Genomic DNA, 27,793 nt, shown 5'->3' with positions numbered 1-27,793 from the left:
TTCTCTCATAGCAAGAAAGATCCCTTGAGAGGGAAAGCAGCCCATGGCTACCACAGGGAAATTCCGGGACTTCAGGAAAAGGACATTTAGGATCCTGCAGCCGCTTCCCTCCATCTAGCCATCAGCCTCTTTGAAACCCTCTGTCAGGCTCCAGGCTCCCACAGGCGTGGCCCTTGAGACCCGGCCTTTGCTGAGAGGTGGCCAGCCCTGTGGGACCGGGAACTGGACCCTGTCTGAGGCTCCCCCAGGAACAGCGGGGGCTTGTGGGTTCCCTTTCTGCAGCTCCATTCTGGCTTCAAAGGAGCCCCTTGTGGGACACAGATGTGTGGCCAGGGCCCCGGTGATGCCGGTGGGAAAAGAAAAAATAGGCGTGTGTGTGTATTTTATTGCCTCCTCTGCTCCTGAACGGTCTCTTTGAAGGGGACGGTGGGTTCAGAGCAGGCCTCGGGTGGGGGTACGGTGGGGCGGCCACCTTGATTCTGATTCAACCACAGGTTGCTTTTGGGGAGGATGTGCTGAGGTGTCTGGAGATGTGGGTTATGGCTTGGCATCAAAGCTTCGGCTCCCGCCGAGACTCAAAGCTGCTATTGAGGGAGTGAGGGCCAGCCAGGGTCTCCTGGAGGAAGACAGCCCCTGGAGACCCCCCTCATTTCCTCCCTCGGCTGCAGGCTGGCCTATATTTTGGGTGGGGTTTCACCGTGGCTATTTTAGAAGGTGTTGGGCTGGGAAACTAACACTGACAGGACAGTTAGAAGTGGTTATGATGGTAAATTTTACCACAATTTTTTTTTTTTTTTTTAAAGAGAGAGGATAAAGAGAGACATAAGGGACATGATAACCAAATGGGGACTTCGTTTGGAACCGGATTCTAACACACTGACTGCAAAAAGTCAACTTTTGAAACAGCTAAGGAAATTGGATTATGGATAACACATCAGGGTTACATATGAAAATCCTCGTGTTTTTGGAGCAAAGCAATAGAGAAATGCCTTGAGGTCCTGGATTGGTTTAAAAGATTTCAGCCAAAACCGGTTTGGCTCAGTGGATAGAGCGTCAGCCTGCTGACTAAAAAGTCCGAGGTTCGATTCTGGTCAAGGGCGTGTACCTTGGTTGCGGGCACATCCCCAGTGGGGGGGGTGTAGGAGGCAGCTGATCAATGTTTCTCTCTCTTTAATGTTTCCAACTCTCTATATCTCTATCTTCCTGTCTGTAAATATTCAATAAAATATATATTTTTAAAAATAAAAAATAAAATATTTCAGCAAATAAAGTAAAAATTTTTAATTCAAAACAAAGAAAGGCGAAACTGGTTTGGCTCAGTGGATAGAGCGTCAGCCTGCGTACTGAAAGGTCCCGGGTTCGATTCTGGTCAAGGGCATGTACCTTTCTTTGGGAGCACATCCCCAGTGGGGGGTGTGCACGAGGCAGCTGGTCGATGCTTCTCTCTCCTCGACATTTCAAGCTCTCTATCTCTCTCCCTTTTTCTCTGTAAAAAATCAATAAAATATATTTAAAAATAAATAAAAATAAAAAAATAAAGAGAGTAAGTAACCTTGAGAACATTATGTTCAGTGAAAGAAGCCAGACCCAAAAGGTCACATGCATGATCCTCTTTATATGAAATGCCCAGAACAGGTACGTCCACAGGGACGGAAAGCAGATCGGCGTGGGGGGAGGGACAGAGAGTGACTGCTAATGGGAAAGGGTCCCCGTGAAGAGCGATGGAAATGTTCCGGGACAAGATAGAAGTGCTGGCTGCACAGCATTGTGAAGGTGCTAAACGCATTGCTCATTTTAAATGGTGAACATCATTTTACAAAAAAACAAAACACCACTCTGGAGCTGCTCTGCTTGTCCCTGCCCCACCTCGGGCGGGTGAGCTGCCGCCCTCCCTGGCCTCCGTTTTCAGCCAGTGACGTGGGGTGATACCCACCTGAGGGCAGGGCGGGTCCCATCTATTCCCACTATGTTCCCCCACCAACCCAGAGATCGATCGGCACCTGGTGGGAGCACAACAGGTGCCTGTTGAAAAATGCACCACCTAGCCGAAACCAGCTTGGCTCAGTGGATAGAGCACTGGCCTGCGGATTTAAAAGGTCCCGGGTTCGATTCCGGTCAAGGGCATGTGCCTTAGTTGTGGGCAAGTCCCCTGTGGGGGGTGTGCAAGAGGCAGCTGATTGATGATTCTCTCTCATCGATGTTTATAACTCTCTCTTCCTCTCTGTAAAAAATCAATTATATATATATATATATATATATATATATATATATATATATATATATATTTTTTTTTTTTTTTTTTTTAAGAAAATGCACCACCTTGGGGCTGCTGCGTGGGGATGTCCAGAGGATTTCTCCCAGGCAGAGGACGGGGGCGAGGGGAGCTTGGCGTGGCCAGAAACCCCCGCAGCGCCCAGGCCCCGGCGGAGGGCAGGCTGCATTCACGCGGCTCTGCAGCAGGAGCAGAGGTGTGACCGGGCCTTTCCACTCTGAGCCAGGCTCCTGGCCCCAAACGCCGTCAAACAGCCCAGCTCGGACTGGAAACATTTCCCTTCATATGTTCCTGGAGACGCTGGCAGGGCCCGGTAGGAAAATTCCAGGGGAATAAGGAAAGCGTTCTCTGGCATCCACGGGGGCCGGCAGGGGGTGGCCAGACCCAGGGTCTTGGGGTCCCGGACCTTCCGGGGGAGGCCGAGAGGCCCCCGTGGGGCCAGGCGGCCATCGGCACCGATCCGGGCCTGGGAGGCTCCTGCAGATGGCGGGGCTCCCGCGCCCCGCGGTGGCCGGGATGGCAGATGGCCCCACCACCTACTCCGCAAGAATGTGTGTGAAGCTGTTTCGAGACGTTCCCAGTCAGCGAGAGCGCGTTGACCCGCAGGCTGCGGAGGGCTGGGCAGGGAGCCTCCCGCCTGGCACAGGGCGATGGGGACACGTCTGATGTGCTCACATACCTAGCGTGGCTTCCCCTCACCCCCGTCTGACGCCAGGCTCCGTCTCCCCGGCTCCCGCCACACCCAGCGCCAGGAATGCTGCCCCGTTCTGTCACCTCCAGGCCTTTGTTGGTGCTGCTTTCCCCCCTGAGACCCTCTGTGGCCTCTGACCTGGCTGATTCTTTTTTCCTGGTAAGTTAAAGGCTTGTGGGTTTTTTTTTTGTGTTTTTTTTTTTTTTGAAGATTTAAAAAAAATAATTCTTTATTGTTGAAAATATTACATATGTCTCCCCCTTCCCCCACTCATTAACTCCCTCCAGCCCACCCCACCTTAGCTGGTTCTTATCCTTATTTTATTTTTTATTTTTTAAAAATATATTTTATTAATTTTTTACAGAGAGAAAGAGAGAGAGAGATAGTTAGAAACATCGATGAGAGAGAAACATCGATCAGCTGCCTCCTGCACACCCCCCACCCGAGATGTGCCCACGACCAAGGTACATGCCCTTGACCGGAATCGAACCTGGGACCCTTCAGTCCATAAGCCGACGCTCTGTCCACTGAGCCAAACCGGTTTCGGTCTTTCCCTTATTTTAGTTGGAACTTGGAAGTTCCTCTCCCTGGCCCTCATGGCTACCTGTGAGCTGCCCATCACAGCTCCAACCACCCTGACATACACTAAGGGCAGTGTTCTTCGTTATAAATCTTGGGGTATCGCTGGGGGCCCTCAGGGGCCCTCAGAGGTTGGCATTAGGGCTGGTACGTCCCCTAAACCCCAAGAAGACACAGCCCTACTCAGTATGTGCTGGGCATGATGGTATTCACCAGGGATGAGATGCAATTTGTAACTTGTATTTGTATGAAAACACAAACAAAGAATATAATTTCAAAGCATGAAGAGTATTGGGAAGAAGGTAAGAAAAATATTTTTGCTTAGGATCCGGGGAAGGCCTCCTGAGTTGGTGATCTTTAAGCTGAGACGCAGGAAAGTATCATGCAAATATGGAGGATGCACATTCCAGACTGAACGGATGGTGCGTGCAAAGGCCCCGGGGTAGGGAAAGGGCATGGCTACTGGAGGAGAGGGAGCAAAGGAGGAAGAGACGGGCTGGTGAACAGGTGAGGTGAGATCCCATGGGGCTTTGCAGGCAATGGGGAGGAGATGGGTTTTATTCTGGAAATAATGGGGAGCCATGGAGAGTGTGTGAGCTGGAGAGTAAAACAATCTGATAATTTTGAGCTATCCCCTTTGGCTCCCAGGGGCAATAGGCTGAGGCAGGTCCCAGGCAGGAGTCAGCAGGGTTCAGACCAGGGCAGGGAAGTGTTTGTACTTGTATGTATTGGAGGCTGAGGGGACATGAGCCACTGAGGCACTGGATGTGGGAGGAATCTCAGGCACTGCCCCGCTCTCAGGCCCCGCCCTGAGTGGCTTACCTAAGACAGGAAACCTTATAGAGGTGATGTTGGCGACCAATAGCCCCATCTTGGCCGTGGGCTGCACCGCTGGATCCACATGTCTGGATCAGAATTCCCGCTCCAGATGGTACCTGGGCCTTGGGGATGAGGAGTGGCCTTGGATGGACATGACCCACTTGGGAGAGGCAGGCAGAGGGCATGAGCCAAGTCCTTGACTCAAACCTTTGTGCAAGCAAGTGGGCCCGCATTTTCCCATCCAGGCCCTGTGCTCTGGCCGGAAACCAGAACCAAGTCAAAAAGTCCAGATGTGGCCCCAGCCTGTGTGTCTTTGTGAATAGAGCTTCGGCCCTCGGACTGAAGGTCCCGGGTTAGATTCCAGTCAAGGGCACATATTTCAGTTGCAGGCTGGATCCCCGGCCCTGGTTGGGGGATGTGCAGGAGGCAACCAATCCATGCGCCTCTCTCACATTGATGTTCTACCCCTCCCTTCAACTTTCTCTCTTAAAAAAAAAAAAAAAAAAAAAAAGAGTCCAGATGTGCAGTTGGACGCGGTCCCATGACCGTGTGGTTGGGGAGGCCCCGTGTCCAGAGGTCAGGCCTCTGGGCAGCCTTGCTGGCCAAGCCTGATGGGCGGCCGGGGTGGAGGGGCGCGGGGGTGGAGGGGCGGGCAGGACAGTTTCAGCTTTGAGTCTCTGGTTGCAAAGGTTAAAAAAATAAGCACCAGCCCTGAGGCCTTGCCCCTCCCAGCACCAGCCCCAGTGCTGGGTGGAAAAGCAGGCCCCGGGACACCCGCCAGCCCACAAGCCCGAGACCCACCCTGGGGCCTGGTCAGGCACGGGGCGGGGGCCAGAAGTTGGATTCAGCATCTCTCTGGTCGTGAGGGATGACTCAGTTTCCCATCCGAAAAGTGTAACATTGATCTGAAGTCATACATCCCAGGAGAGCATCAGGGACAAGACCTCAGCAGTCCCAATATTCCAGGCTAGCGGGTGAATAAGTCAGCTTTAAAAAAAAAAAAAAAAAAAAAAAAAAAAAATATATATATATATATATATATATATATATATATTTTATTGATTTTTTTTTTTTTTACACCGAGAGTAAGGGAAAGGGATAGAGAGTTAGAAACACCGATGAGAGAGAAACATCGATCAGCTGCCCCCTGCACACATCCTACTGGGGATGTGCCCACAACCAAGATACATGCCCTTGACCGGAATCAAACCTGGACCCCTCCGTCCGCAGTCTGACGCTCCATCCACTGAGCCAAACCCGTCAGGGCATTTGGGCCTGATTATTTATCCCAGTTGCTAAGAGGAAGTAGTTCACGTACAGACTGAGAAGACGGAGACTGGTGCCAGGGGCTGGGGGTGGGGGAAGGGGGTTGCTTAATGGGCACAGAGTTTTAGTTTTTTGAGATGAAGAATTCTGGAGATAAGTGATAGTGATGGCTGCACACAATGGGAATGCACTTCATAGCACGATCCTGCCCCCTTAAACATTAAGATAGTAAATTTTATATTATATGTCTTCACCACAGCAAAGCAATTTTTTAAAAAGAAAAAAGGAGGGGATTGGAGTCAGACCTGCTTCTCCTTCACGGTGGGGCCCTGAGCAAATGTTTTGCCCTCCCTGGGCTCCTGTTTGCTCTCTGCCTCCCTTCCTCGGTCCCTCCCAGCTGTGGGTCATGATCATCGCTCTGATCCTGATGATTCATGCCATTCTGTATCTCCCTACTTCAACCCTTTGGGGCCTGAGCGGCGCTGGGAGCAGCTTTGAACCCAGGATCTCCTTCCATTGGCTCCTCCTCTGCCATCACCAGCCATTTGGGAATAACAGGCCCGTGGCACTGCTGTTCTGGGCTAAAGCTGTTTCCTTAGGATGGGCAGGGTTGCCTGATACCCAGGGGAGATCAGGAGGCCAGCAAAGCCCTAACCGGTTTGGCTCAGTGGATAGAGCATTGGCCTGCGGACTCAAGGGTCCCGGGTTCGATTCCAGTCGAGGGTATGTACCTTGGTTGTGGGCACATACCCAGTAGGGGATGTGAAGGAGGCAGCTGATCAATGTTTCTAACTCTCCCTCTTTCTCCCTTCCTCTCTGTAAAAAAATCAATTAAAAAAAAAAAAAAAAAAGAGGCCAGCAAAGGAGGGAAGGCCCTCATTTGGGCTGGGAGCTGCCTTCAGCGGAAGCCTCCAGGAGGCCTGGGCTGGGGCTGGGACTGCCACCCTTGCCCAGGGCAGAAGGCAGCAAGAAGGGCCTCAGATGTAGAGCTGGGAGCTGGAGGCAGAGGCTGGAGGCTTGGCACACTACCAGAGTCCCCCCCAGTAAAGCAGGCCAGACTCCCTGCGATCCAGAAAGCCCCTGAGCAGGAATCTGAGGTGGGGATCCAGGCTTCACCACGTTTAGTATCTAGTGCTGTCTGGGAGGGGTGACCCCGCCTCCTCCGCCTGGGGTCTCCCATCTCCCCACAGTGATTGGCTCTGGGGGGGTCCTGGTGCTCTGAGCTGGGTAATGAGAGTCAGCCCTGAGATATCTTCTGGGCCCAGCAGGGGAAAGGTGATCTGTTTGCTCAGGACCATGGGGCTGGAGAAATGCAAGCCTGGCCCAGTTTTGCACCCTAAGAGACAGGAAGGGAGATAACCAGGAGATGCAAATCAGAACTATCACCAGATTCCACTTCACATTCATTAGAATGGCCATAATAAAAAACTTTAAAAACAAGTGTTGGCAAAGAAACGAAAACCCTTGTGCACTGCTAGTTGGGAGTGTCCAGTGGTGAAGTTGCTGTAGAAAAGTGTGACATTACTCAGAAAGTTAAATATAGAAGGGAAGTCGCGGTCGACGTCGTCGGGACCTCCGCCACCGAAAGCTGCGGGACCCTCTGCCTCGCCGCCTGCTCCCGCCTCGCGCGCCATGCCGTCGGAGAAGACCTTCAAGCAGCGCCGCACCTTCGAACAAAGAGTAGAAGATGTCCGGCTTATCCGAGAGCAGCATCCCACCAAAATCCCGGTGATAATAGAACGATACAAGGGGGAAAAGCAGCTTCCTGTTCTGGATAAAACCAAGTTTCTTGTACCTGATCATGTCAACATGAGTGAACTCATCAAGATAATTAGAAGGCGCTTACAGCTCAACGCTAATCAAGCCTTCTTCCTGTTAGTGAATGGGCACAGCATGGTGAGTGTGTCCACACCGATATCGGAAGTGTATGAAAGTGAGAAGGATGAAGATGGATTCCTGTATATGGTCTACGCCTCTCAGGAGACATTTGGAATGAAATTGGCAGTGTAAGACTAGAAAAATGCATCTGTTCTAGAATTTTTTAAACCCTTACCAACGGGGGAAAAAGGGATGTTACCAACTGAGATTGGATCAGTTCATCTAAATCACAGATCATCAAAACAGTAGTGTCTTGCCTAGGAGTTTTAGAGAGTTGTTTTTGTACTTTAAGCAGAAAAACTGAGCTCCAAGCGAGCACATTCAGCTTTGGAAAACTATATTATTTAACCTAGGCTGTCTTGTTTTAAAGTTTAAAAATAAAATACTTTGCATTCTAAGTTACCAATAAAAAAAAAAAAAAAAAAAAAAAAAAAGAAAGTTAAATATAGAGCCCTAACCAGTTTGGCTCAGTGGATAGAGCATTGGCCTGTGGACTAAAGGGTCCCAGGTTCTATTCCGGTCAAGGGCATGTACCTTGGTTGTGGGCACATCCCCAGTAGGGAGTGTGCAGGAGGCAGCTGACCAATGCTTCTCTCTCATTGATGTTTCTAACTCTCTACTCCTCTCCCTTCCTCTCTGTAAAAAAAAAAAAAAAAAAAAAAAAAAAAATCAATAAAATATATTTTAAAAAGAAAGTTAAACATAGACTTAGCATATGATCCAGCTATGTCAATTGCAGGCATATACCCAAGCGAACTGAAAACAGGTGTTCAAACAAAAACTTGCACACACATGTTCATAGCACTCATTATCACAGTAGCTAAAAGGTGGAAATGCTGAAACCGGTTTGGCTCAGTGGATAGAGCATTGGCCTTCGGACTGAAAGGTCCCGGGTTCGATTCGAGTCAAGGGCATGTATCTTGGTTACAGGCACATCCTCAGAGGAGGGATGTACAGGAGGCAGCTGATCGATGTTTCTAACTGTCTCTCTCCCTTCCTCTCTGTAAAAAAAATCAATAAAAATATAAAATAAAATAAAATATATTAAAGGTGAAAATAACTCAAGTGGCCCTCAACTGGTGAGTGGGTAAACAGGATGTAGTCTGTATATGCAATGGAACACTACTCAGGCACAAAGAGGAATGAAGCTGTGATACATACTGCAATATGGATGAACCTTGAAGAAATACTCAATGAGAGAAGCCAAAAACTGTATGATTCAGTTTATATGAAACTAGAGGCCTGGTGCACGACATTTGTGCACTGGGGGGGGGGGGTGTCTCTCAGCATGGGACCCCTCTCACAGTCTGGGACTCACTGTTTGCTTTACCTTCCTTCTTTTGTTTACTCCTCACAGTGACCTCTGAATGGGGTTGCCATATAGCCAGAGAGGATCCTGGGGAGAATCCAACAGCAGTTGGACATCCCCCAAAGGGCCCTTAGTGCTGCTGCAGAGGCGGGAGAGGCTCCCACCACCTGTGCTCTCCAGCTGTGAGTCAACCTCTGGCTGGGTGGCGCTCCCCCTGTGGGAGCACACTGACCCCCAGGGGGCAGCTCCTACATCGAACGTCTGCCCCCTGGTGGTCAGTGCACGTCATAGCGACGGATTGTTCCACTGTTGGGTCCATTTGCATATTAGCCTTTTATTACTATATAGGATGTCCAGAAGAGGCAAATCCATAGAAACAGAAAGTAGATTAGTGGTTGGGGCTGGGGGCAGGGGAAAACGTGGAGTGATTATTAATGGGGAATGAGGTTTCCTTTTGGAAGATGACAATATTCTGGAAGGAAAGACAAAATATATATATATATATATATATATTCTAGAACGAAATAGAGATGATGGTTGCCATGACTAAAACCCACTGAATCGTACACTTTAAAATTGTTGAAATGGTAACTCTTATGTCGTGTGTATTTTATCACTTCTTTTTTAAAGGAAGAAAGCTGATGGAGAGACATCCTGAAGGCACCATTTGGGCTTTTGAAGCCAGAAGCCCTGCCCCTGCCGTAAAGGCAGTGAGGGGTGGGCTTTCTCCCCCTGTGACCTCGTTTCAGAGATCAGCTCTTTGTGCCAGGGCCTCGGAAGCACGAGAACCGCACTTCCCAGCCCCCTGCTTTTCCGCGGAAGGTGGGGACAGGGCCCGGTCCTTCCAGCCCAGCAATACCACGTCCAGTGCGCACGCTCTGTGACCACATCGTCCCCACAGCAGCCCTGCCTCATGCTCTGAGCTCAGAGGAGGGAAGACATCGCTGAGTCTTGTGCCTTGGCTTCCTCACTATGCCACATCGGGAAGCAAAATGGCTAGGGCTCCAGGAGGAGGCAGTCCGGGGCTCCAACAGGCAGTCTGGCTGGGTTCGGATGAGTTCATGCTCAGCATCCAACAGACAGGTTTGTTTTGTTTGTTTGCTTGTTTTGTATTTTTAAAATATATTTTTATTGATTTCAGAGAGGAAGGGCGAGGAAGAGAGAGTTAGAAACATCAAGGATGAGAGGGAACCATTGATTGGCTGCCCCCTGCACGCTGCACCGAGCCCACAACCCAGGCATGTGCCCTTGACCAGAATGGAACCTGGGACCCTATCCACTGAGCCAAACCAGCCAGGGCCAGACAGGGGTTTGAGTTCTGGCTCTGGCTCTCTGTGATCCGGAGCCTGTTTCCCCTCTCCAAAACAGATGGACTGTTTTGGGCATCAGGGGTACAGCTGCTGCTGGGAGAAGCTGCTGTCCCAGGAGAGCTCATTAATACATGATGCGTCTGGTGGAATCTGAGCTGAGCTGTGAGTCCTGGCGTGAGCAGAGGTGGGAGCCAAGCTGGGAAGGAGGCAGCTTGGCAGTCCACCCCTGCCCTGAGGGATGTGCCCGAGAACAGACTCTCCTCCACGCCATGTTGCGGTCAGCCTTTAAAGGACATGGATGTAGAAGTAACGATTTTATTCTTTTTCCACTTGCGGCTGAGCACTCAGCGTCCCAGCACGCCTGGCTGGAGGTTGGCATTGTTTCCGGGCACCTGGGCAGCCTCACTTGGCACAGGGATTCGCTGAGCGGTGGCTGGCTGGCTGCGGGAGTCGGAGATGCTGTGGTCCTTCTCTCCTGTGGCTCCCCCAGAGATGGGGGGAGAAAGCACTTCGTGGCTCCGTGGCCCCTGGGAGCCTCCGTGGACGGTGGGCAGGTGAGGGTGTGCCTGAGAGAATGGTTCTGAGACTCCACCCTGTGGCCCCTCAGATGTGGGAGGCCGCAGTGCTGTGCCTCAGCCCTCCTCGGTCCTATAGTTCTACCTGTGGCTGCCATTCTATAGTTCTGTGCGTCTGCTGACTGGTGGCCACGTCACTCTGGGTCCATGCTCTCTTAACACCATGGCCCCCATGGCTCTAGGGTCCCACAATTCTGTCGCTTTAGCGCTCCATGGTCTTGTGACCCCAAGATCCACAGTTCTGTGACCTTAGCATGCTGTGGTCCCATGGCTGTAGGACCCCACAGTTCTGTGGCTTTGGTACTATGGTCCCGTGGCTCCATAAACCATGATGTCATGGCTCTGTCACTTCTTAGCTCCTTGTCTCCTTGTTCTGTGGTCTTATGGCTCTTGGATCCTCTGGAACTCCTTGGCTCTAGTAATTATTCAATACAGTGGGAAACAGAGTCAGGAAGACTCATAGGTGGGTGCCTGCTGTGTGCTTTACCTTCCTTCTTTTGTTTACTCCTCACAGTGACCTCTGAATGGAGTTGCCATATAGCCAGAGAGGATCCTGGGGAGAATCCATTTATCCATCTAAGCTACATCCACCCATCCAGCCATCCCATCTATCTAACCATTATCCATCCATCCATCCATCCATCCACCCATCATTCATCCATCCATCCGTCTATCCATTCATCCTGTCACCCATCCATCCATCCATCCATCTATCCATTCATCCTCTCATCCATCCATCCATCCATCCATCCATCCATCCATCCATGTTCATACACCCATCCATTCATCCATCAACTCATCACCTACCCACCTATCCACTCACTCATCTACCCGCCCATCCACCCATCTATTCACCTATCTTCCAACTATTTTCACCCACCTGTACATCCGATCCATCATTCATTTATTCCATCCTGTGTGCACGATGGTGGGGAACACGAGGGGGGGGCTCACTTGACACACCCACACAGCCCATGTAAGCCAGCAGTGCCACACAGGGCGCTCAGGCTGCGATGGAGGGTGCTCAGGGCACTTTGGAGGCGAGAAGAGGCCACTAATACAGCCAGAATGAGAAGAAACTCCCCATGTTAAAGGGGACGATGCCCCAGGGAGCAGGCACAGCTGAGGTAAAGGGTCCGGAGAGCAGAAAGAGATGGGCTACCGATGCCTGTGGAACCCAACCACGGCTCTCAGCTCCCAGCTCTGCCCCTGCACGGGCTCTCACCCCACACTCCTCCCTGTGGTCCCACCTCCTCCCCCTCCAGAGCCCTCTCTCCAGCTGTATCACCTTCTCACTGAACACACCAGGCACAGCCCACCACGGCCTTGGCCCCGCGGTGCCCCTTGCCTGGGTGCTCCCAGTTAACCAGAGCCACTCACCTGTACCGGTCCTGGCACCAACATCCCGCTGCAGAGGGGCCTCCCGAACCCCTGGGCTCCTTCTTCCAACCCTGCTGGCCCTGCTTCCGTGTGGCGAGTGTGCCACGGAGCCTGCGTGCACGTCTCAGCCTTCGAAGCTGCCCACCCCGGAGCTGGGAGGCCAGGACCTCCTCCCGCCTGCGAGCTGTGTGGGACGGGGCCAGGGTCTGTCCAGTGAATAAGGTCATTTAATTTCATCCCGCCGAACGAGAATCACGTATTTGGTACCTACTGTGTGCCCGTCTTCCCTCTTCGGGGCTGGGGCTCCTCCCTACCTGCTAGCTCCCTCCCCTTCTGGTCCATGCCCCAGCCAGGCCCCTGCTCGCCAGGCAATGATGGGTAAACACACCCCACCCTCAGCCTCCATTCATCCATCACTGGGCTGAACAAGGGCCTCCTGTTAATGAGCCCAGTGGAAGCCGGAGAGAAACTACAGAAGGTAGGCTCTGTGCACAAACCCACCCTCTCCAGACAGAGCCCCAGGAACCGGGGAGGAGGGGGGATGACTCCCTCCCTGTGGCCAGGCTAGGTGCCTTCATGAGGAGGGGAGGGTGCGTGTGACTTCCCTCTCTGAGCGTGCCAACATGGAGAGGACCTGGGACGAACCTGCCTTGCTAAACCTCAGTTTGCTCATCTGGAGAATGGGGATGTTACCAACTCAGGGCTCATCACTTTCCATGGATTAATTTACTCCATGGTGGAGCTCTTAGGGTCTCCATTTTCACCTGGGTTTTAACTGCTACTGTGCAAAACTCTTCAGGCATTTCCAATTTTTAGTTCATTAGACAGAGAGAGGGGGGCAGAGGGAGAGAACAGCAGTTCTGCAGTTAGGCCTGCAGGCAGGCAATCTCTCTCCCTGGACACAGACACAGGGCAGGGTGGTCCTTTGTCCTGCCACCGTTATCCTTGGAAAACAATGAAGATATGGCTGTGCAGCATCATTCTTAGAAATCAGCATCCACCGAAAGTGGCATCATTCAATCCCAGTGGGTTTCCTGTTTCTAAAGATTTTTCTCTCCTGAAGCAACTTTGCTTGCTAACCTTGAGGGAAAAAAATTTACAATATAGTAAACTTTTGAAGGTGGTCTTTCCATCACTGAGAGAGAGAAAGAGAGAGAGACAGAGAGAGACAGACAGATGGAGAGAGGGAGAGAGAGGAAGAGAGAACATAAGGAAGAAATTGAGACACAGAGAAGCCAAGCAACTTGCCTCAGGCCACACAGCAGAGCTGCAATATGAAACTCAGGGTTCAAGAAATGCCAGAGTTCAAGACCTTCATGGCTGTGCGCTGCTGCCCCCGCGCTGATGGAGGCCGAGGGCCAGTTCCTCGCCTCCTGGGGCTGCAGAGGGTGGGGATGAAGAGGCCAGAAAGAGAAAACCCATAAAAGTGGTTGGCAAGGTTTCTGAGTGTTTGGTACTTACAACATAAAACTGTAGGCATTATATTTATTGTTATCTTCTCCTTTACCATCCTCTTTCGGGAAGCCTGGGACAGAATGGGGACAGGGCCGGGGCAAATGGAGGGCGGGAGAGAAGGCAGAGCTTGCGGAAGGTCACAGAGCAAATCAGGATGGGTCTACTGGCTCCAGTGCCCAAATGGCACTCTGTCCGCCTGCCCCTTGCCCCCTGCCCCCTGGTCCTGCAGGAGAGATGGGGCCGGTGGGGCCAGCAGAGGCAGGCTGGGTCAGGCTCCTTGACTGTGGCCTCCCTCTTGGCCCTGATGAATTCCCCAGACCCTGGGCCTGCGGCCAGGCCCGCCCAGGGCAGGGCGGCTGCCTTCCCGACATATTTTCCCTCTGGATTCACCAGAGGAGGCAGCTGGGCAATCTGGGGGCGCCCACATGTCTCCTGGCCCGAAAGGCTTCTGCCAGGAGGGGCCCCAGGAGCCCCGTCACCAGGGCCCCAGCCCCTCCGCCCCAGCCTGGCCAGGCTCCCAGGTCCACTCGTGTGATGGGAACGGGAGCCGGCAGGGGCACCAGCCCAGGCTCAGGCCAGGAGGTACCAGGCAGAGGGACCTGGGCCAGCATTTCTCATCTGGCTTCTGTGACCAGGGGCAGGGAGGGCGGTGCGAGGGCCTCAGAGGTCCCGCCTTCCCCAGTGCTAATCCTGGCTGTGTGACCTTGAGGCGTCTCACCTCCCCCAGGAAAATGTGACTAAACACTCTCTCCGGTGTAACTGACATAAGCGTGTAAGTCCCTCGTTGCATAAGGAGGTGACACCAGAGCCAGATGTTGCACATGGCTTTGCTCGTCCAATCCTCTCAACAAGGATCACCCTCGTTTTATAGGTAAGGAAACGGGCACAGGCAGGTCAAGCAACTTGGCGAGGCCACAGAGCAAGGCCGTGCCCAGCTGAATTTCCAACCCAGGCTATGTTGCCCCGAAGTGTGTCCTAACGTACAGGGCTGGCAAGGGTTACTATGGTGAATAGCAATGGTGCTGCATTATTTATAAGGAATAATAACAATGTTACATGAACGGTAGCAGGTGCTATCACAGATCACTAAATCCCCCAGCCTCCTTAGGAGTCCCCAGAACCAAACACAGCCCCCAGGGTCAACCTATCTCAGCATTCTCCGCCAGGAGCACTCTGCCACGGTTCTCAGAGGGCTGATCACACAAGCACCAGCCTCTGAGCAAGGAGGACTTCCTGGAGGAGGGGGCACCAGAGCCAGGACTAAAAGGACAGAGAAAGGTATTTAGAGAAAGGCAGGAGACAGCAGGCACAAAGGCTAGGAAATGAAGAGGAAGGGGACAGTACTAGCAAGTGTATTTCAGGGCCTGGCGGGGCCCAGGAGGCAAGAGTGTGAAACCAGAACGCAGTCCTCTGTTGTCTGACAGGCAAACAGGGACATCCTGGGAGACTCTGCCTGAGCTGCTCCCTCTGCCTGAAGTGCCCTTCCCCGTTTCTTCCCGTGGCCCGAACAAGGCCACGTGTGTTCAAGCCTCAGCCTCGTGCCAAGCCTGAGGCAGGAGCCTGGCTTCCATGTGCCCCTGTCCCAGCTGCATGAGGCACACGCATGCCTGCGGGCCCTGCTGGAGCCGTGGTTTTCCCAAGAATTCCAGCCCCAGCCCCGAGTGGCCCCCAGGTGCGCCGGACGCCAAGAAAAACAGGAGGTGAGCTCATGGCAGGCAGAGGCAAGGCGCGTGTTTCGCTGGAAGTGGCCAGGCTGGGGCCAGCTGTTCCCCCCCAGGCCTCCCCCTCCTCACTCCCCCTCGGTGACTCCCACTGCCTCCAGAACACAGCCTGAGCCCCACACCACTGGCACTGCTTCTCTGGATCTCCAAGACCGCTCCGTCCTGAGATCAGCCTGCCCATCGCGCTCATTTCTGCCTCTGGGGCTCTGTGCATGATGCTCCTCTACTGGAATGCTTTCCTGTCATTTCCTTGCCTGGCCGTGTCCTCCTCATCTTCCTGGTCCTGGTTTGGTGTTCCCTTCTCCTTTGGGGAGCCAGCCCAGACTCCTCCCACCTCAGGCTGGGCCAGGTACCTTTTGGGGCTCCTGCATCGTAGTCCTGGCCCCTTTGGAGGATTACGTAGCTGCCTCCCACCAACCTGGGCTACCCACGCGGGAGAGGCCGGGTCTGGCTTGCTCATCCAGTATCCCCAGCATCAAGCACAGGGCATGACACACAATAGGTGCTCAGTGCACACTAGTGGAATACATGAGTGTGCCTGAAAATTTTTCCCACCTGCAAGCTCCTTTCCCACCACCTCCTCCAGGAAGCCCTCCTTGATTTCCCCACAGCCTCTCAGGAGAACAGATCTGATGCCCGACCCTGGCGTCACCCTCCCCTTGCAGTGGTACTAAGCTACCCTGTTTCCCCGAAAATAAGACAGTGTCTTATATTAATTTTTTCTCCCAAAGTTGCGCTAGGTCTTATTTTCAGGGGATGTCTTATCTTTCCATGCGCTGGGTCTTATTTTCGGAGGATGTCTTATTTTCGGGGAAACACGGTAGTCACTTCCACCATTTGGGCTTCCATTTCCTCACCCTTAGAATAAGAGGCTGCACGCCTCTGGAGGGTCGGGGTAAAGGGTAGGGGTGGAGAGGGTTAACTCCAGAAAACTGAGGTGTTTTGTAGCTAGCTCATGAGTGTGGCTGGGCTGAGAAGGATGATTTTCCTGATTAGCAGTAATTTTTATTTTTATTACAGGCTGTTCCCACAGCAACTGGAGCAGAGCTTGGAAGGCATGGGGAAGTCTTGACAAACAGGAGTCTGGGCCCCCTTCAGGTTTGCACACCCCTCCCCCGGGGGAAATGGACACACACACAGCCCACTGCACAGACTAGGAAGCTGAGGGGCCTCCCGCTGCGGGGCTACCAGATTAGGCAGACTGAGGGCCCCTGCTTTCCGCTGACCCCTCATTTTCCTGTAATAATGATGCTTATTCCCACCATTGTGTAGGGGAAAACAGAGGCACAGAGAGACCTCACTTGCCCCGTTTGGAAACAAGAGAAGAGGGAGAGAGGGAAGGGTCAGTCAGCCTGACCTAAAGCAGGGAGGGAGGTGGAGATGGAGGTGGGTCTTAACCGTTAGCCACCCTTGACTGCTTCCCCGAGTGTGAGTTGAGGGGGGCTGCCCCGGGCTTGGCATACAGCAGGCACCCCATAAAATAAGTGACTGAGAGGGCTGGAGGGTGGTCCCACCTCACTCCCCATCCCACTAACCCCTGCGCTGGCCCCCTATGACTCAGTTTCCCCACCAGGTCCACGCCGGGCGGGGCCCTGAACGCAAAGGCCAGGGCTGGCTGTTTACCTTGCGGCTGGGCGCTGGGCAGGGCGCGGTGGGCCGTCCCTGGGGCCGGCCCCGCTGCGGGGATAAATAGGCCCCGCCGGCCGGTGGGCGGCAGAGAGCGAGCCGAGGCCCAGCTCCCCTTCGCCGCCATGGTCCTCGCCGCCGCCTGCGTCCTCCTGCTCTCCCTGGCCGCCCTGGGGGCGTCGGGGCAGGGCCAGAGCCAGGTCCCGCTGGGTAAGCCGCCCTCCCCGCGCCGCGCGCCCAGCCCCTAAGAGGCCGGGAGGGTCCGCGGGAGCCGGGGCCGGCGGCGGGGCGGGTAGCGGGGCTGCGGGGTGAACGAAGCGGGCGGCTGCCGGGGAGCGGGGCGGAGCGGGGAGAAGCTCTCAAGGAACATGGCTCCTGTCCGTGGGCTCCTGTCCGTGGGCTCCTGTCGGTGGCGGCGGCCGCGTGAGGAGCTGCGTGGGGGGAGTCCCCCGGCTTCACACCCCACCAGCGCCCCCTATCGGTGCAGGTGCGAACCTGGGCCCGCAGATGCTGCGCGAACTGCAGGAGACCAACGCGGCGCTGCGGGACGTGCGGGAGCTGCTGAGGCAGCAGGTGCGGGCGGGGTGGAGGGTCCCGGCCTCCGGGGCGAGGGGGGAGTGAGGCCTGGACCAGGCGGGGCTGGGGGCTGGGAGGCAGGGGCTGCGCCAGGGCAGGCGGCGGGAGAAGGGTGTCCGAGGGGCGAGGGGAGGGGAGGGAATCCAGGGGATGGAGAGAGGAGGAGGAGGAGAAAAACGGAGCCTGGCTGACCACACGCCATCCCCTCTGCAGGTCAAGGAGATCACGTTCCTGAAGAACACGGTGATGGAGTGTGACGCGTGCGGTGCGTGGACCTGAGGAGGCAGAGCCCGGGCGGCGGGACCGCAAGAAGTGGAGAAGAGAGGGAGGGAGGGAGGGAGGGAGACGGGGAAGAGAACGTGGCCGGCAGAGACGGAGGAAGTGTGTGAGGGGAGTGGAGAGCCGGACTGGGAGCGGAGACAGAGGTGCTGGGAGGAGGACGCACAGACAGAGGCAGAAGCCGAGCGGGAGGTACAGGGAGGTATAGACGCGCAGGGAAACAGCTGAGGACGCACCGACACGCACGGCGGAGGCTGGAGCGGTCCGGAGAGCAGTCCGGGGTGGGGATGGGAGTGGGGGGTCCTGATGGGTCCAGCCCTCTGCACGGCGGGGGCTGCAGGCTCCGCCCGGGCCTGGCTGACTGCCCGCTCCCCCCGCCCGCAGGGATGCAGCCGGCGCGCACCCCCGGCCTGAGCGTGCGGCCGCTGCCCCAGTGCGCGCCCGGCGCCTGCTTCCCCGGCGTCGCCTGCACCATGACCGCCGGCGGCGCGCGCTGCGGACCCTGCCCCGCGGGCTTCGCCGGCAACGGCTCGCACTGCGCTGACATCAACGAGGTGTGCCCGCCCCACCACCCCGACGCCCCCCCAACTCCCCAACGTCCCCCCCGCCTCCTCGACAGCTGGGGGCGCTCTCCCCGAGGACCCCCTCCCCGTCGAGGGCGCACGTCCGGACGACCTCCCCACCGCCGGGGGTCGCCCGCTCCGACCACCCTCCTCGCCACCCGGGAGACCCGCGCCAATACCTCTCCCCACCGCCGAGAGGGGTCCGCCCCAGCAACCCCACTCCCCTCCGAGGCTCGGCAGCCCCAACGACCCTTCCACCGCCGCGGAGAGTCCGCCCCGACGGCCCCCCTTCCGAAGGGCACGCACACCCCGACGGCCGCTCCCCCCCTCCGCTGGGGACGGCCGCCCTCACAATCCCTCCCCCCGCCCATGACCACCCCACCTGCCGGCAGCCAGGAACGGCCCCCTCCCGGCGTTCCCTCTCCTCCCCTGGCCCTGCCTCCACCCCCAACAAGGCCAAGTCGCATTTGACCCCCGGAACGATGGCCTCCGCCCCGTGGGCCATCCCCCCTCCAAAGTGCTGGCTGCTGGCCCCGGGACTCTCCAACTCGGAGTCGCAGGAAGCCTAAGGCGCCGCTGGGGGGCGCCGGGGAGCGGAGCAGCTCCGTCCTCTGACCCCCATGGCCCTTGTCCTCCAGTGTAACGCCCACCCCTGCTTCCCCCGGGTCCGCTGCGTCAACACCAGCCCCGGCTTCCGCTGCGAGGCCTGCCCCCCGGGGTACAGCGGCGCCCCCCACGAGGGTGTGGGGCTGCCCTTCGCCAAGGCCAACAAGCAGGTGAGGGCCTTGGGGAGCTGCGCCGGGAGGAGTCGTGAGGCGGGGGCGAGGGGGAGGGGGAGGTGCACATTTAAAAAGTATATATATATATTATTGATTTTTTACAGAGAGGAAGGGAGGGGGATAGAGAGTTAGAAACATCAATGAGAGAGAGACATCGACCAGCTGCCTCCTGCACACGGTGTGCCCGCAACCAAAGTACGTCTTTAACCGGAATCGAACCTGGGACCCTTGAGTCCGCAGGCTGATGCTCTATCCACTGAGCCAAACCGGCTCCGGCTAGGTGCACATTTTGTTTCGTGAACTCTTGGAGCCAAGTGACCGGTTCCCTGCCTCGCCGGGTGGGGACCGGCCGCAGGGAGTCAGTTGGGTAAGGGTCCGAGTGAGGAATGGCCGGTGTCTGCGGCGGGATGGAGGGGAGAGGTAGCACGCAGAGGACGTCCGGCCCCGGGTTCGGGGTGTCTGCCGTGGGGCAGTGACCTCTGCGCTCCCTCCCCCGCAGGTCTGCACGGACATCAACGAGTGTGAGACCGGGCAGCACAACTGCGTCCCCAACTCCGTGTGCGTCAACACCCGGGTGAGGCCGGAGGAGAGGAGGAGGACGGAGGGACGGGCAGGGGAGGTGGGGTGAAGAGGCAGCGTCCCCAGCTGACCTCCCTCCGCCCACACGCAGGGCTCCTTCCAGTGCGGCCAGTGCCAGCCCGGCTTCGTGGGCGACCAGGCCTCCGGCTGCCGCCCGCGCGCCCAGCGCCTGTGCCCCGACGGCTCCCCCAGCACGTGCCACGAGAAGGCCGACTGCGTGGTGGAGCGCGATGGCTCCAAATCCTGCGTGGTGAGCGCGGGCGTGGGCCCTGACCAGGACGGGAAGGGGCGTGGAATGGGGAGGCGGGGCTCGGGGACGCCGGAGCCTCCGCTCACCTCCTTGCTCGCAGTGTGCCATCGGCTGGGCTGGCAACGGGGTTCTCTGCGGCCGAGACACCGACCTGGACGGCTTCCCGGATGAGAAGCTGCGCTGCTCGGAGCGCCACTGCCGCAAGGTGGGCGCGGACAGAGGGCGAGATGTTGCGGGGGGGGGGGGGGGGGGCGGGAAGAGGAGGGTGCGAGCAAGAGCGGAGGGCGTGTCCGCCGTGGTGTGGGCGGGGCCACACGGCACGCCCCTCATGTCTGCCCTCCCTGCCCGCCCCTAGGACAACTGCAGGACGGTGCCCAACTCAGGGCAGGAGGACGTGGATCGCGACGGCATCGGAGACGCCTGCGACCCCGACGCCGACGGGGACGGAGTCCTGAACGAGGAGGTGGGGCCGAGGGGGGGCCCGGGCGAGCTGGGTGGGCGTGGCCTTGGCGAGGGCGTGGCCTCAGAGGCTGGACTCGGGCCCCGTTGCGATATAGGGTTCCCAGAGTCAGAAAGGGGCTCCTCTGGGATGTGACCTTTGCCCCACTTGGCCTGACTCCCCCCTCCTCCCTTTAACTGGTCCTCTCTCCCCCCAGGACAACTGCCCGTTGGTCCGGAACCCAGACCAACGCAATTCGGATGATGATAAGTGGGGCGATGCGTGTGACAACTGCCGAACCCAGAAGAACGAAGACCAGAAGGACACTGACCAGGACGGCAAAGGAGACGCTTGTGACGATGACATCGACGGTGACCGTGAGCAAGGCGTGGGGGAGGGTGTTGGGGGGAATAGCCGGGCTCCAAAGCCGAGGGTTTGGCCTGAGATGCTCGGACCATGAACCATGCTCAGGGAAGCAGAAAAATGCTATGTCGGATGCTGCAGGGAGGAAAAGCAGGACAAAACCTGGAGTTTAGGGTTGGGGATGTGCCCTTTAAAAAAAAAGTTTTATTTATTTATTTATTTTAGAGAGAGACAAAAACAACAATGATGAGAGAGAATGATTGATCAGCTGCCTCCTGCAAGTCCCACACTGGGAATCAAGCCTGCAACCCAGGCATGTGCCCTGACCAGGAACAGAATCATGACCTGGTTCCTAGGTCAATGCTCAACCGCTAAACCATGCCAGCTGGGAGGCGCCCTTTTTACACTTGGGGCATAGAAGTTCAGGGGGTGCAATCACAGGGCAAGGAGAGGGCCTGGCTGAGCTGCCCCCTAGTGAGGGCCAGTCCCCTCCGTGGCCATCTATTCAGGAAGTCTGTGAGGCTGGGCCTACTTTGTAGTCACAGGAGCCTAGAGAGGGTAAGACTCTGCCCCAGGCTTGCACTTGCCCTGCTGAAGTCGGCCTGGCCCTGCCTGATCTCTGGGTCCTGTCCTGTTCCCCCGCTTTCCACAGGGATCCGAAACCCAGCGGACAACTGCCCAAGGGTGCCCAACTCAGACCAGAAGGACAGTGATGGTGACGGTGTAGGGGATGTCTGCGATAACTGTCCCCAGAAGAGCAACCCAGACCAGGTGAGGGCAGGTCAGACCCCACTTGGGTCAGACCCTGGCTTGCGCTCCAGGCTGTTAACAAGTCTGCCGCCCATTCCAAAGCAGCTGGTGGGGTGTTCCTTGGGGTCAGGAGGACCTCTGCTCTTGAACTTGGGCCTGGGTTGGAGGCTTCTGAGTTCCTTTGCTCTGATTGTGGACCCCTGCACCCGCCCTTCCCTAGAGGGATGTGGACCACGACTTTGTGGGAGACGCTTGTGACAGCGACCAAGACCAGTAAGGAGGCCTCCTGGGATGGGGCTCAGGATGGGGAGCCCCTGACCGGGCCCTGTGAGGATCTCCTTGTTTCTCTGCCTCCCCCACCCATTCTAGGGACGGGGACGGGCACCAGGACTCTCGGGACAACTGCCCCACAGTGCCCAACAGTGCCCAGCAGGACTCAGACCGCGATGGACAGGGTGATGCCTGTGATGAGGATGACGACAACGACGGAGTCCCTGACAATCGGGATAACTGCCGCCTGGTGCCCAACCCGGGCCAGGAAGACTCAGATCGTAAGGCAGGGGGTGGGACCCGTGGTGGGACAGGGTGTGTGGAGCCACTGGGGCAGGTTTTCAAATGGGCGTGGTGGGGCCAATAGGTGTGGGCGTGGCCAGTCGCTGGAGTGGGCGGGGCTAGGCATGAAGTGAGGAGCCTGGCGCTGACCTCTCCACCTCAGGGTCTCCCACCTCCTCTCAGGGGATGGCGTAGGTGATGCGTGCCAGGACGACTTCGACGCTGACAAGGTGGTGGACAAGATCGATGTTTGTCCGGAGAATGCCGAGATCACCCTCACGGATTTCCGGGCCTTCCAGACGGTGGTGCTGGACCCCGAGGGTGACGCACAAATAGACCCCAACTGGGTGGTGCTCAACCAGGTGGGAGCAGGGACCAGGCGGAAGGTGGGAGGAACCCAGAACCCCCGCTTAGGGCGCTAAGCGAGGGGCTGGAAAGCTGAGGGGCCCCGTGGCCAGGCTGAGGCCCTTCTTCCTTTGTCTTTCTTAGGGGATGGAGATTGTGCAGACAATGAACAGCGACCCTGGCCTGGCTGTGGGTGAGACGCTGGGAGGGGAAAGGCTCTGCAGGGAGATGCTCAGGGCCAGGGCCAGAGGGAGGGTGGGGCGAGGTCAGGTTGGGTCTGGGCTAGAGCAGGGTGGCTGAGGCAGGTCCAGGGCTCAGGTGCATGGCTGTGTCTGGATTCAGAGGGTAGGGATGGGGTGGGTGTCCTGAGAGGGTAGTCTGGGCCCAGGGGCCAAGCTGGGCTCTGGGGGTGGGGTGGTTCTGGGGAGTCCAGGATGCCATTGGTCTCCTATCTGCCCAGGTTACACTGCTTTCAATGGCGTGGACTTCGAAGGCACGTTTCATGTGAACACCGTCACGGACGATGACTATGCTGGCTTCATCTTTGGCTACCAGGACAGCTCGAGCTTCTACGTGGTCATGTGGAAGCAGATGGAGCAGACATACTGGCAGGCCAACCCCTTCCGTGCTGTGGCTGAACCTGGAATCCAGCTCAAGGTGTGCAGGGGGCGGGGGCCTCCTGACCTCTTGTTCCATGGCCTCTAGCAAGCCCCTAAACCCTTCCACAGAACCCCAGAGCTTTCACAGCCCCCCAGCATCACTCAAAGTCTTCCTACCCACTTTCATCTCTCCTCTGGATTCCCATGGGCCCCCAAATCCTCCCGTTTCCTCTCCCAGACCTCCAAACCCTCACCCAGCACCCCCAGCCATCTCTTGGGCCCTGAAACCCTCTCGTAGAGCCCTAAGCTTTCCCTCAGGTTCCAAATCCTCCTGCAGACCCCCCAGACTACGTTGCAGATATTTCCCAAATCCTCTAGGCCCCCGTGTATCCCATAGACACCCAACACTCTCTACAGGTCACTAAATCCTCTCCCAGACCCCCTAATCTTCCCAGACCCCAAACCTATTCACCGACTCCCACACGCTCTCAGGAGTCCCCAGATCAGTTACCCACCATGACCCACCTGCAAATCTCCATGTGGTGCTCAAGGCGGCTTCCTGTGGGTTCCCATCCAGACCCCCCACCCCCACCCCCCACCAATAAGTCTGCTATCATTCCTCCATGACCTGAAGGAACGAACCACCAGGCAGGGTTCTGAGAGGCCCCAGCGGCCTCCGTGGCCTCTGACCCTCTGCTCCTGTTCCCGGGCACGCCAGGCTGTGAAGTCCTCCACGGGCCCTGGGGAGCAGCTGCGGAATGCGCTGTGGCACACGGGGGACACAGCATCACAGGTGCGGCTGCTGTGGAAGGATCCCCGCAACGTGGGCTGGAAGGACAAGACGTCCTACCGCTGGTTCCTGCAGCACCGGCCCCAAGTGGGCTACATCAGGTGGGGACCCCAACCCTGCGGGGACTGAGTCCCTGCTCCACCCCGGCCCCTGGAAGGAGGGACTCTGGGGCCTTGGTCCCCTTGTCTGTAAAACAGGTAAACGCAGGCAGCTAGAATGAACTGTGACTGGCCCTGGGACATGACACCCCACCTAGGACCCAGCACACAGTGGGGCCTCAGCTAGAAGGTGGGGTCTCATCCACACCCCATTTCTCAATCCCTACTCTGTGCAGGAAATCCAGTTAGCACCCACTGTGTACAGGATCCTGGATATCCATTCTCACAGGGAAACTGAGCTTCCAGTCAGGAGCCCCACCTGCTCTGAGTATGGGTCAGGCAGGAGAGATCCATGGCCCCTACTCGAGATGGGAGGGGCCCATCTGCCAGGGCAGGACGCCACACGCTGAGGTGCTTCACTGTCCCGTCTCCCTCTCCCCCAGAGTGCGGTTCTACGAGGGCCCTGAGCTGGTGGCTGACAGCAATGTGGTCTTGGACACAACCATGCGGGGTGGCCGCCTGGGTGTCTTCTGCTTCTCCCAGGAGAACATCATCTGGGCCAACCTGCGCTACCGCTGCAACGGTAGGAGGAGAGAGTAAGGGGGCGGGTGAGGGGAGGGCCTGCTAGGTAGCAGGTCTGCCCTGCTGGCCTCACCCTTTCTCATTCGCCTATCCTCTCTCCCTCCACAGACACCATCCCAGAAGACTATGAGACCCAGGGGCTGCTGCAGGCCTAGGGATGGGTGGGGGACCTGCCATTAGATGACGGCCACCCTCAGGCCTGGAGCACTGAGGGGCAGCCAACCTTGGGGAAGGGAAGAGATCAGGGAGGACAGAATAAAGTGTGTTCGGCAGGATGGTGGCTGTGGTCTCTCCTTGGGGAGATGGTGGAGTCTGGCCTTACTGCTGACTTCCCTCCGAACCAATTAGCAGTGTCCAGCTGCTGCAGCTCACCCACCCTGAAGTGTCTGCTCCAGAATCCTGGGGGGTTGGTTGTTCCCCTTCCGGGACACAGGTCCAAGTAGCTGGCTAGTAGGGTGAGATTGTGAGGGGTGCACATCTGTGTGTCCATATTCATGTGTGCGTGTGCTTCCCACCAGGTGTACCTGTGACACCCATATTTCATCTCTGGGTGAAGAACAGGGGTAGGAAAAAAGGGGAGGAGACAGAGACGAAAACGTTGGGTTTTTATTAGGTTTCATTACAAAGGATGCAAAGGTACAAAGACAAAAGCGTCCACGCCAGAGGACAGGCAGGGGCTGGCCGAGTGCGCCCTGAGCCGCCCGCCCCAGCCCGCCACGGGCACCCACACGCTCGGCCCATGGGACATCCACAGCAGAGTGTACATGCTGGGGTGGGGTGGGGGCAGAGCCAGCCTGGGGACAGAGGGACACAGGTGGGGCAGGGCTCAGACCGATGAGTTTGCATATATTAAAGTGCCACCCAGACCCCTTGGGGGCAATTTCCTGGGGGGACACATTAGGGGGCAATGGACCTTGGCTGCCAAAGGCCTCCCTCCCAGGGCCCAGTGGGGAAGGCCATGGCAGTGTCCCCTTGTCCGAGCAGGCAAGAGGTCAGAAGTGACAGGCTAGGGTGGGCTGGGCATCAATTGCCCCCAAATTCCAGAACCTGGCTCCTTGGGATGAAGTGCTGGGAACTGGCCAGGAGGATGGAAAGCAGAGGGAGCCATCTGCAGCCAGCATTACCCTGACATACAACCCTTGCCCTTCATTCACCCTGATTGGGAGGGGCCCTGAGACCCATGGGTCTGAGCCAGTAAACAGGAGGGAAACTTCGGCCCAGTTCACAAGGGTCTTGCATCTGCTCTCCAGGAGTACCCAGCACCCTACCTCCCTCTCCTGGGGAGTGCCCAGTTGCCTGTGGCACGTGGGTAATGAAAGGCCTGAGCCCCACTCAACCAGCACCCCTGCAGGAATGTCACAGGGGCCCCTAGTCACATAAAACTGAGAGACCCCCAGGAGGTGGAAGCCCAGGGACCAAAAAGAAAGGGGACAGAAACAGACCCAGCTGCACACTTAATCCAGGCAAGCCTCCCGGAGAGCGTGAGGCACCAAGTCCTCCCCCAGCTCTGCAGGCCACGGGGGCTCAGGTAGCCACAGCCCTCGCCTGGACCGCCACCGCAGGAGTGATGGGCCAGGACCAGGGTGCCCAGGACCACAGACCTTGAGCTCCCCATACCCAAGTCCTACCCTGCGCCCCCAAAGCTTTGACCACAGCTTCATCAGAACCCAGGGCTGCTTTGTCAACCCCCTAAAGCCTCCAGAACCTCACATGGGGTTGGGGGTGCCTCCTGTGGAAAAACAAAGTTGAGTCCAGCGGAGGGGGCATTGGATGGATGTTTGGTTATAATCAGCTCAGGGCCCCCTGGCTCCTTAGTGAAAGTTGCTCATAGGCACTCATCAGGCCCAGGAAACCTGACAGACAAGGTCCCCCACACTGAACATCTGGCCCCAGCAGAATGCATGAATGGGCAGGGGGCCCCTGGCCCTCCAACAGCGCCGCATTTGACAGAGCTGACCTCACCCACTCCATGTGACACATGGGCCTCACAGCAGACCACCCCACTGGATGTCCTTCCAGGAGTTTGGCCAATGAAAATCAGGTCAAACACACTAACCACTCGGAACCCTCCTTCACCATGAAAACTTATGAGCAGATAATAGCATAGAGGGCCAAAAAGTCCAGCCCACGCAAGGGGGTGGGGAAGCATCCCTGGGGAAAAGTCAAGAAGCACACAGCCCTGCCCTTGATAGCTGGTCCCAGGGACCCCTGTGAACCAGTGGTGGGGCTGGACCCACTTTAATCAGGTCCCCTTCTACGGTGGCTTGTCCCCACTGGGGAGCCTGGCCAACATTGGAATACCATTGGCTACGAGTCCCCACACTTTGCTGAGGGGTTGACCTGCCCCGAGCTTTCCACTGAGGATCTCAAGCACCTCTGCCCCAAGAGACTGGCACTCACCCTTCCTGCCCAGAAGTATCAAGGGGAGGGGGCTGCAGGATGCTCCAAACAGCGCTGCCTGTCTTCCCCCTGTAAGGGCATGGAGCGGGGAGGTCAGCATGGGCACCTGTGATGGGGGATATGATCCCGAGACCCTGTCTTCTCCTCCAGTCAGTCCTAGGCACAACCCTCTTCTCTGGAGAGTCGCTAACCCCAGGATTCATCTCAGCCCATGAGCTACGTAGAGGGACAAACTCATTGCCCTGGGGACTTGGAGGGCAGAGGGTAAACTGAGGCAGATGGGGATTAGGCCAAGCAGCTTGAGCTCCCAGAGGAAAGGTTTGCACAGCTGAGGGAACTCAGCTAAAGCCAAGAGCACTAGGAAGAGGGCAGTCGGGGGACCTGGATGGCCTCTGAGCCCATGTGGGCTCAGTGTCAAGGCTTGAAGTCCAGTCTTGCCCAGAGCTTATTCGAGTAGGATATGGGCGGTAGGTCTACATACAGAATATAGGCACAGGCCCGCCCCTCTTGGTGCAGCTTACCTAAAATCACAGTATTTTCACATCGCAAGTCAGAAGACTGATTCCCTTATGCTGTCTTGCCTCAGAAAGTCTTGGCAACTCAAGAATATTTAGTAGAGAAGTGATATTTAAGAAGAAAAAACAAAACCCCCCCACAAATTCCCTGTTGCAGACCCCAGGAGGCCTCCCAAGCCCCAGGAAGACGTGGAGATGCCTGGCCGCTGGCTCCCGGTGGGGCCACCTCCGAGGATAGCTCTGCACCTCCACCTCTCATAGGCAGAGGATGCATGTTAATACAATGTCACCTGTGTTCCAGGCCATGGGCCTCGCCTGTCTGTCTGCACCTAGAACTGGTGCTGGACAGATGGGAAGCGTGGGCTGACAAGGCTCCCTCACTGGATCCCAAAGCCTTGTTTGAAAATTGCATCCAGGAAGGTTGCTTGTAATTTTATTAAGGCCATTTTTTAA

The 27,793-nt window shown here is 56.7% G+C and overlaps 2 protein-coding genes across 2 annotated transcripts; both read left to right on the top strand.

The window, feature by feature from the left end:
* The first annotated feature begins 7,151 nt into the window (after window positions 1–7,151).
* On the top strand, window positions 7,152–7,907 carry LOC118725824 (microtubule-associated proteins 1A/1B light chain 3B). The gene has a single exon (XM_036449918.2). It carries the CDS (start codon window positions 7,260–7,262, stop codon window positions 7,635–7,637), a length of 378 nt encoding a protein of 125 aa, XP_036305811.1. The 5' UTR covers window positions 7,152–7,259; the 3' UTR covers window positions 7,638–7,907.
* Window positions 7,908–16,886: 8,979 nt separating this feature from the next.
* Window positions 16,887–24,700, top strand: LOC118725822 (cartilage oligomeric matrix protein). The gene is made up of 19 exons (XM_036449915.2): window positions 16,887–17,091; window positions 17,369–17,454; window positions 17,671–17,722; window positions 18,121–18,290; window positions 18,938–19,075; window positions 19,578–19,652; window positions 19,749–19,907; window positions 20,008–20,112; window positions 20,263–20,370; window positions 20,564–20,723; window positions 21,362–21,480; window positions 21,680–21,732; window positions 21,829–22,010; window positions 22,195–22,373; window positions 22,501–22,549; window positions 22,817–23,013; window positions 23,674–23,846; window positions 24,287–24,426; window positions 24,534–24,700. The coding sequence occupies exons 1-19, from the start codon at window positions 17,007–17,009 to the stop codon at window positions 24,578–24,580; spliced, it is 2,277 nt and encodes a 758-aa protein (XP_036305808.1). The 5' UTR covers window positions 16,887–17,006; the 3' UTR covers window positions 24,581–24,700.
* The last annotated feature ends 3,093 nt before the right edge of the window (window positions 24,701–27,793 follow it).

This window comes from Pipistrellus kuhlii, unplaced genomic scaffold (genome assembly GCF_014108245.1).
Source record: "Pipistrellus kuhlii isolate mPipKuh1 unplaced genomic scaffold, mPipKuh1.p scaffold_m20_p_21, whole genome shotgun sequence".
In the NCBI taxonomy this organism is placed as follows: Eukaryota; Metazoa; Chordata; class Mammalia; order Chiroptera; family Vespertilionidae; genus Pipistrellus; species Pipistrellus kuhlii.
The sequence above is the reverse complement of the archived record's forward strand: the minus strand, read 5'-3'. Positions and strand labels throughout refer to the sequence as shown.

What these genes read in the sequence shown, in the direction of transcription:
- LOC118725824 (XM_036449918.2), top strand. Translation starts at nt 7,260, where the DNA reads ATGCCGTCGGAGAAGACCTTCAAGCAGCGCCGCACCTTCGAACAAAGA.
- LOC118725822 (XM_036449915.2), top strand. Translation starts at nt 17,007, where the DNA reads ATGGTCCTCGCCGCCGCCTGCGTCCTCCTGCTCTCCCTGGCCGCCCTG. An exon ending in GATGGAGTGTGACGCGTGCG is followed by an intron (nt 17,723 to 18,120) that starts GTGCGTGGACCT and finishes CCCCGCCCGCAG; the next exon opens with GGATGCAGCCGGCGCGCACC. An exon ending in TCGCCAAGGCCAACAAGCAG is followed by an intron (nt 19,076 to 19,577) that starts GTGAGGGCCTTG and finishes CCTCCCCCGCAG; the next exon opens with GTCTGCACGGACATCAACGA.